The sequence below is a fragment of the Eptesicus fuscus genome, chromosome 13, assembly GCF_027574615.1.
Source record: "Eptesicus fuscus isolate TK198812 chromosome 13, DD_ASM_mEF_20220401, whole genome shotgun sequence".
Classification (NCBI taxonomy): domain Eukaryota; kingdom Metazoa; phylum Chordata; class Mammalia; order Chiroptera; family Vespertilionidae; genus Eptesicus; species Eptesicus fuscus.
The window spans coordinates 78,929,977-78,938,803 of record NC_072485.1 but is presented as its reverse complement, the minus strand read 5'-3'; the positions used below and the strand labels follow the sequence as shown (position 1 = coordinate 78,938,803).

The 8,827-nt window shown below is 60.9% G+C and overlaps 1 protein-coding gene across 1 annotated transcript; it reads right to left on the bottom strand.

The window, feature by feature from the left end:
- Nucleotides 1-366: 366 nt before the first annotated feature.
- CD248 (CD248 molecule) lies at nt 367-2,980 on the bottom strand. The gene has a single exon (XM_008147036.3). The coding sequence runs from the start codon at nt 2,955-2,957 to the stop codon at nt 636-638; it is 2,322 nt and encodes a 773-aa protein (XP_008145258.2). The 5' UTR covers nt 2,958-2,980; the 3' UTR covers nt 367-635.
- Nucleotides 2,981-8,827: the final 5,847 nt, after the last annotated feature.

Below are 8,827 nucleotides of genomic sequence, written 5' to 3'. Positions count from 1 at the left end.
CAGGATCACCAGGCCCAAGGCTCACCTTTAACCTTTAAACCCCAGTTTGGCTCCAGTTCAGCAGAAGCTCTCATTCCAGAACCCTCCCCCAGATTCAGCCCTACCTTCTTGGAGTTTTGGTATAAAGCACAAATATGGAATTCTCCACCCCAAACCTCCCATTCCCTGGATTTCTGTGTAACCTTGGGCAAGGCTGTGCCCTCTCTGCACTCCTACTTCCCTGAGAACCTCTGAAGCATACCTTCCCTTAAGGGGTCTTACCTCATTTCCTTGGGGACCCAGACAAGCTGAAGGAAGTTCCCCTTCTTTTTTCTGAACCCTCCCAGACCCTCCCCTCAGGCACCAATGGGGGTCGGGAGCTTTGGATGAGGTCGGCACCTGGTTTATTGGAGAAGACCCAGCACCCACCCCTGAGGTCCTGGGGCCTTGGCATCCCCTCTGTCGTAAGTGCCAGACCAAGGAGCAGAGTTTCCATGAGTCAAGTCTAGAGGTTGACTGAGAGGAGCCTGGCTGTGCCCCGGGGAGCAGAAAGCCCTCTGTCCATCTGGGCAGCCCCATGGGTCACTGGTGTAGTCCGGGCCACGTGTCCAATGCATGCCCCTTCCCCTTCCCCCACAGAGGGGTGCTGTGCCCCGTCACACGCTGGTTCTGCAGGTCTGCACTCCTGGGAGGCTGCCCCGGTGGGGCACGGGTTCTGTGGGGCCCTTGTTCCCAGAGTGGGTGACCCAGCGATAGCAGTCCGTAATGCGCTTGCTGGGCGCGTGGGGGCCACAGCGGGTGCAGTACACGATGCCCAGTGCGAGGAGGACCACCAAGAAGACGCATGTTGGCACGAGGAGTGCCACCAGCAGCCACCGGTCATCCCTCCGGCTTCGGCCTGCAGGACTGGCCTCCCCCAGGGCGGTGGGGGCTGCTGTGGGGGTTGCTGAGGGCATTGGGGTCAGCTTGGGATGAGAGGCACCTTCTCTTGGGACCTGTGGGGTTTGGGAGTAAGTGTGTGTAGGGCTGGAGGGAGCATTCTGGTTAGTGGGGCTCTGAGGGGGCAGGGGAGTGTGAAGGACTGGGGGCTGGGTGGCAGCAGGCACAGGGACTTGACGGGCAGGGGCCACAGGGGACCTGGAGGTAGTGGTCAGAGAAGGCTGGAGAGTCGAGGTTCTGGGAAGGTGGGTGTCCTGGGCTTTGAGAACCGGGACATCTGGGGTCACAGGGGACTGGCGAGCACTGGAGGCGGTGACCAGAGGGGTGTGGTTAGCTGGGATTCCAGGCCAATGAGTGGTGGCCTGGGATTCAGCCACCTGGGTGTCTGGAAACAGGGGGGACTGGTGGGCAGTGGACAGTTCAGGGTATGTGGCTGAGATGACTGGGGGCGGAGGGGCAGGGGGCCGTGCTGGGCTAGTGGCAGAGATAGCGGGAGGTTGGTGGACAGAGGGCAGATCTGGATAGTTGACAGAGATCACGGGGAACTGGTGGTCAGGGCGCAAAGCTGGGTGCATGGCAGGGATCCTAGGGGGCTCCGGGGCAGGGGCCAGGGGTGGGTGTGTGGCAGAAATAATAGAAGGTTGGTGGGCAGAAGGCAGTGTTGGGCGTGTGGCAGAGACTACCACGGGCCGGGTGACGGAGAGCACTGAGGAGTGATAGGGGGCCCTGGGAGCACTGAGCGGGGGAGGCCAGGTGGGGTCCAGGTAGAGCATCTGCGGCTCTCGGTCCTCTGGGAAGCTAGGTCCGTAGGCCAGGCCGAAGTCAGGCGGCTGTGTGGCCTCCATCCACGGCATCCCAGGCATCTCCGTCCAGCCGTCATCGAAGTCCTCCCAGGCCTCACCTCTGTTCTCTTCATCCTCTCTGTTCGCCAGCAACTCCTCCCCGAGGTCCTGGGAAGCCCGGGCCCCCATGTCCCCAGCGGGCCTGCAGCTGATGCCATCCGCCTCAAGCTCGTGGCCCTCGCTGCAGTAGCACTCAAAACCACCGACGTAGTTGACACACATCTGCTGGCACACACCGGCGATCTGGCACTCGTCTGTGTCTACGCAGCGGTGGGGCTCGTCCTCGGCTGGCCGGAAACCCAGGCGGCAGTGGCAGCTGTAGCCCCGTGGCCCGCCGGGCTCGCACTGCTGCTCGCAGGGCGCCTGGGCACAGGGGTCCTCGCAGCTGCGCCCGTCCGCCGCCAGCCGGAAGCCTTCAGCGCAGCGACAGGACACATGACCATCCGCCTCCTCCACACACTCCTGTTCGCAGCCCCCATTGTCGGGGCTGCAGCCGCCGGTACCTGGGCACAAGGGCCCAGCCCGCGACCAGCTCACACCGCCCTCGGGCTGCTTCATGCACAGCACGGAGGCCTCCCTGCCAGTCTGGCACGGCACGACGGCCACGGAGCCGAAGGGCAGCCACTCGAGCTCGGTGGAGACCAGGTGGAAGGGTGTGGTGTAGATGGCGGGGCCGGCCTGGCCAGCCTCCTCGGGCAACGCTGGGCAGGAGCCCTCAAAGCCGAACTGGCACAGGTAGCCATCGACAGCCAGCGTGCACGAGCCCTCCAGCCAGCGGTGCTCGCCGGTCGCCTCCAGGGCCGCGCAGCGCTGGGCCCGGCAGGGGCCGCCGGGGGCAGGCTGGGCCCAGTTGGTGAAGGCCGTGTCCTGGTCCCCCGTGGTCCACGTGAAGCCGCGCAGCGGGCGCTGCGGCTGGCATTGCCGGGCCTGCCGCTGCAACCCGATCCACAGCAGCCCGCTGGCCGGGCCGGCACCCACCAGGCTGTCCACGCGCTGGGCCTCCTCAGGGGTTCGCGGCGTGGCCAGGTCGCCCCCCAACTCTCGGCAGGCCCGCCAGGCTTCCAGGAAGGTGCAGCGCCGCGGGAAGAGCGCGTAGCAGCTGTCGGGGCTGCAGGCGGCGCGGGGCTCCGTGGCCCAGGGGACCTGGCCCAGCGTGGGCACCGCGGCGGCCCAGGCCAGCAGCAGGCGCAGCAGCATCGCGACGCCCCCCGACTGGCCCGGGCCGGGGCCGCGGCCGCTCTTGACAGGGGGCGGGCCTGGGGCCTCCGGGGGGCGGGCCGGGGGCGGGCCCCGCCGGACTGCAGCCTTGTAAGGAGTGGGCTGGGGCCGCCGCCAGCTCCCCGCTCCCGCTCCCGGGGGGCTGCCCGAGCAGGAAGCAGGCGGGCGGGGGGCAGGGTAGGGGGTGCTGGGGCTGGGGGCGGGGAGGGGAGGAGGAGCGCTCGGGGGCGGGGAGTCCCGGCGGGGACCAGGCTGCCGGGAGAGGCTGGGACCCTCGGAAAACTCCCGCGCCGCCCGCGCCGCCCGGGGCTCTTGGCGTGGGGTGAGGTCACTTCCCAGAGACCAACCGTGACCCAAATCTGGACACACCAATCTCATCACACCCCTGAACAGTCTCACAGCCCGACAGCTTGCCATACATGTGGGAACATGCTCTGACTCATGCCCTTCACATCACACACGTGTGTATGCTCCTCTCCCCACACAAGAGCTCTCTCCATGGACCAGATTTGCACATAGTCTGACATGCTAAGCCCTTCCCCTCACTATAGACCCACGCAGGCCTGCAGCCCCCTTCCCACACAGTCACGTGCTCTGACATGCTACCCCTAGGTGCACACACATTCTACATGCCCTAACACATGGCAGCGAGCCCCTTGATCACAGCATGCACAGACTTCTTTTAAAAATTTTTTTTATTTGTTGATTTGAGAGAGAGAGAGAGAGAGAGAGAGAGGGAGGAAGGGGGTTGGAGGAGAGAAAACATCAATGTGTTGCTCCACTTACTTATGCACTAATTGGTTGATCCTTGTACGCGTCTGTGGGGGGATCCGGCCTGCAACTTTGGTCAGGCTGACACTCGAACCAACCGAGCTCCGGCCAGGGCCAGGCACAGCCATCTTCAATCCCTCGTTTATATACTAAACTCCTGCCTCAACCTCCCCCTCACCCCAAGCTTCCTGGCTCCAGCTGGACTGGGGGTGTGTGTGGAAGGAGGAGGGGCAGGGGGCTGCTCTCCCTAAACCTCTGCTCAGCCTGGGGTCCTGGGAACCTGGGCTTAGAGGGAAAGCAGGCCACCCCCAAACAGGAAATGCTTCTCTGGGCTCCTGCTGCAGGAGGGCAGGGTGTGGGGGGAGGGGGGAGGAGGGCTGGCCCCTAGGGAACTGGTGAGAGACCATGTATGGGCATGGGGCACACAGTGACACACATGTGTGTATGACACAGGCATCACACGTGTGGAGCCCTCCCTGTCGTCAGGGCCTGCTGCGTAGGCCTGGCCAGGGTCCTCTCCCTGCCCCTCGTGGAGGCCTCTGGAGGCCTGTGCACTGAGCCCACGGTCCAGGGTGGCCCCTGGGGAGCTGGTGGTCAGATTAACCCATGCACACCCACTGCACTCTTGGCAGAAGTTTGATCTGGGGGTGGGGACCTGAAGGAGAGGTTCTGCCCCTCCACGGGCTGCCCTGGTCCAGTTTTTCACTCTGCCGCTGGTCTGCTGTGTGCCTGCAGGGAAGTCGCTAACCCTCTCTGGGTCTCCATTTTTATGTACAAAACGGGGGTAATGAGTCAGGGCCTTTCTGCTCAGCAGGGCTATTGTATCACAGCACTCAGTGTTTGCAAATGTGCTTTGTCAGCTGCAAAGCATGAGGCAAGTGTTCCTTAGTCTTCCGAGCAAATCTGGGTGGGGGTGGGGCCCAGGGCCGCTTTGCTAACCACCTTCCAGTGCCAGGGCAGGCCCTGCACACACAGCCAGGCCCCTTGAGAACCAGGGCTTTCGAAGTGCTTGCTCTATGCCCAGAAGGTGGTTCTGTCAAGGTCTACATCTGTGAAGCACGGACAAGGTCTACCCGCTTCCTGTGAGGAACAGCAACATGGGCAGTTCGGCCTGTCCCTGGCTCAGGCCCAACGCCTTGAGATCATCCTTGACTCCTTTTTCTCCCACACCCCACTCTCTCAGCAGGTCCTGTGGGCTTCCCCTTCCAAACAGACCAGAATCTGTTTCTCACCACCTTCTTTGACATCCTCCTCTGGCCCCTACTGTCATCTGGCATCTAGATTCTCACAACAGCTTCTCCCGAGCCCCTCTTTGCCCGCTCCATCCTGCCAGAGGGATCCTTTTAAAATCTAAGTCACGTTCAGTCAGGTCCTGCTCAGAACCTTCGAGGTCCCCGTCTCACTCAGAGGAAAGGCCAAGTTCTCAACCACAGCCGCCAGCCCTATGGGATCTACCCCGAAACTGCTCATCCCAACCCCTCCACCCCCCCTTCTCCAGCCGCTCCGGAGCTCCGGGCTGTTCCCGAAACTCACCAGGTTCATTTCTCCCTCAATCCCTCTGCCTGGCTCCTCCCCACCTGGACCACTCTTCCCGCAGTTATTTGAATGCTCTGCCTCCTCACTCCCTTCGGGGCTCAGTCCCAGTGGCAGTCCCTGACCACCTTCCCCTCCCCCACCCCAGGGCTCCCAGGCCCCAGTCTTGTTCCGTGTTTCCCCTTTGCCCTTATCCCTATCTAACATGGTATGTATTTACTTGTTGGCCTGAATCCCTCAACAGTCGGGGATTTTCAACCTCGGCACTATTCCTGCGCAGGTTGGGTAATTATTCCTTTTCGTGTGCTTTGTAGGATGTTTAGCATCATCCCTAGCCTCTACCTAGTTGCCGGTAGGATCTCGCCAGTGGGACAATCAAAAATGTCTCGACATTGTCAACGGTCATTTCTCCTGGGGGCAACATTGCCCTCAGTGGAGAACTCCTGCCCTAGGAGACGGAGCTCCAAGAGGGCAGGGTCACTGTCTTGTTCCCTGTTGTATCCCCTGAGCCCGGAAAGCTCCTGGCCCATAGATGCTGCTGAATGAATGAATGAATGAATGAGACTTAGTTAAGTAAGGAACCTGGCTCATAGCAACTACATGAGGGAAGCTGGGATTCTGCCTGAGCTCACTTGTTTCCTCCATTTACCCAGCCTTCCCCAGAAGTCAGACCATCCTAGAATTGGGAGGTCCCTGAAAATCAGCAAGCCTTCTGCAGATAGGGAAAATGAGGCCCAGGGAGTCTCAGCTATCCTTACCTGAGGATATTTTTTCCATTGATTTTTAGAGAGAGTGGAAGGGAGAGAGGGAGGAGGGGAGCGAGAGAAACACCGATGTGAGAAAAACACATTGATTGGTTGCTTCCCGCACACACCCCAACTAGGGCTGTGTATCGAACTTGCAACCCAGGCACGTGCCCTTGACTGGGAATTGAACCCACAACCCTTTGGTGCGCAGGCTGGTGCTCTAACCATTGAGCACTCAGCCAGGGCGGTTTCCTGGCTCTTCTTCTACCTCTCTGGCTGCAGCGCCCCAAAGAGTCATTTGAACACAGCCTGAGAATTGGGCATGACATCGAGGAATGAAGATGGGAGGAAGGCATGACGGGAAGAAGGCACAGCCTCGTCAAAGGGACTGAGGTGGAAGAGCCCAACATGTGTTTGGAGAACACAAAGGACTCCCCTGGGCTGGAGTGCGGGACATCTAGAGGGACGGTGAGGAGTGGAGAGGCTGGCTGAAAGGCTGGCCTCTATTGTGGGGGCCGAGGGGAAGGAGCATGACAGGAGATCCCTGCGGCTGGTGTGTGATGGGTGGAGAGGGGACTGGAGGCCAGGGACCAGCTATTGTTGCAATAGTCTGGGAGAAGGGAGGGAGCTGGCTGGAGAGCTGGGCAGCAGGGCGGGCCAGGCTGGGGGAGGCAGCCTCTGGAGGCTCCTTAGGGGCGGCCCAGAGCCTGGTCCAAGGGTGTGGCAGGCCCAGTCATGATCCGGGCAATGGCCAGTGCTGGGGCGTCTGAGGGGAGGCTGCAGGCCGTCTGGCTAGTGGGCGTGTCAGGCCAGAGGTCAGGACTCCAGCCCTACTGGGGTGAGGGGTTGGGGGCAGGCAAGGGAAGCAGGAGGAGGAGGGTCACAGGCCAATTTCCAGATGGTCTGGCTGAGCCTACTTGCAAATGGAGGGAAGCTTGAGTCAAGAAATGGGAACCATGGTGAGGAGCAGTGGGGAACACCTAACCCCAACAAGACTGAGGGTTTGGTAGATGGAAAGTGAGACTTGGAGGCATAGCTGGGTGCCCAGCTTGGGTGGGTGCCTGGCACTCGCCTGCCCCGTCCAGGTTGGGAGAGGTGAGGTTGAGGCAGTCTAAGAACTTCCTGTCCTAGTCAGGATGGGGGATGCAGGGGCACAGCATCAGGGATCTGGGGTGAGAGGGTAGAGAGGGACTGGTTGTGGTCTTACTCTTCCTGTTGGTCCTGCTCAGCCTGACTCATCTCAGTTCCCCCATTGCACAGAGAAAATGCTAACTGATGCAGCAAATGCTTGGAGGCTGGGGAGGTGGAGATATGGAGGATGCACGGAAGGGTGGAAGCAGAAGACTGGGTGGATGAATGGATGGGTGGACAGATGGATGGGTGGACAGATGGATGGATGGAAGGGTCGTTAGATAAAAGAATCAGTAACGGATGGATGGGGTAGAGAGATGGATAGATGGATGGAGGAATGAGAAGTGGATGGACAGATAGATGGCTAAGTGGATGGGTGTGTGGATGAGATGTTGGATTCAGGCAGAAGTGCTAGCTCATAATCAGCCGCCACCATGATGAAGGGCAATCTCAGAGTGCGGCTCCGTGGATCTGCAGGAGTGCAGTCAGGTGGGCGGGACAGCTCGGCCACCCCTGGCTGGCTCCCGTGCGATGCCCACCACGCAGCCTGTTTTCTCTGCTGGGGCCTGAGGCCAATGTGTCTCCCTGCCTGGGGTGGGGACTGCTCAGGATGCCAGGCTCAGCTCACATAGGGGGTCAAGAATCTGGGGTTCCCTGCTCTGATCATGGCCCTTATGGGGTGAGCTCACCTCAAGAGGCGCATGAGCCCTAGCCGGCTTGGCTCAGTGGATAGAGCATCAGCCTGTGGCCTGAAGGGTCCCCGGTTCGATTCCAGTCAAGGGCACATGCCCAGGTTGCAGGCTTGATCCCCAGTGTTGGGCCTGCAGGAGGCAGCCGATCAATGATTCTCTTATCATTGATGTTTCTATCTCTCTCTCCCTCTCCTGTCCTCTCTGAAATCAATAAAAATATATTTTAAAAGAGAGAGAGAGAGAGAGAGAGAGAGAGAGAAAAAAGAGGCGCATGAAAACAGAAGCCCACTCTCCCAGAAGGAGCCTTGTCTCCCAGCTACTGGGACAAGCCAGATGGTGGTTTTGGATGCAGTGCGTGCGCCTGTGGGTGGGGTGACGGGCCTGCAGAGGGGCTGGCCTGAAGAGGGCCCAGTGGAACAACCAGGATGGGGGGAGGTCGAGTGTGATTAGGGGGCGCCCCCTGGGCAGGCATCCTAGAGAGCCTTGGCACGCCCCGCTGCTGAGCCAGCACATTGCTTTGTGTACAAATCACCTCCTTTCCTCCTTCTTCTTTTGTCCCCATCCCCCTATCTCCTTCCATTTCTAAATTCTTCCCAAACCACCTCGCCGTGGGGAGTGAGGGCCTACGGGTGGGCGGGAGGCGCCGGTTGGGTGGGAGCCACAGGAGAGAAGGTGGGAGAGATCCCAGGGCAGACGTGGGGAGGGATGAGAGTCTGGGAGGGAGGGAAGCGATTTTGGCCTCCTCCCCCTCCCCACATGCTGGGCCGGGCCGCACCCCATGTGCTTCTGGATGGGAGAGCCCCGTGGGAAGGGGGTGGTGCAAGGACTGGACCGGGTGGGAAGAGACAGGCTTGGGGTAGGTGGGGCTCAGGAAGAAGGGGTGTTATGCAGGCTTGGCCCCTGGGGAAGAGGCTTCTGACAGCTGGAGGTGTTTGCCACGGAGGGGGCTGTGTGTTTGCGGGTGTGCCCGGTGTCC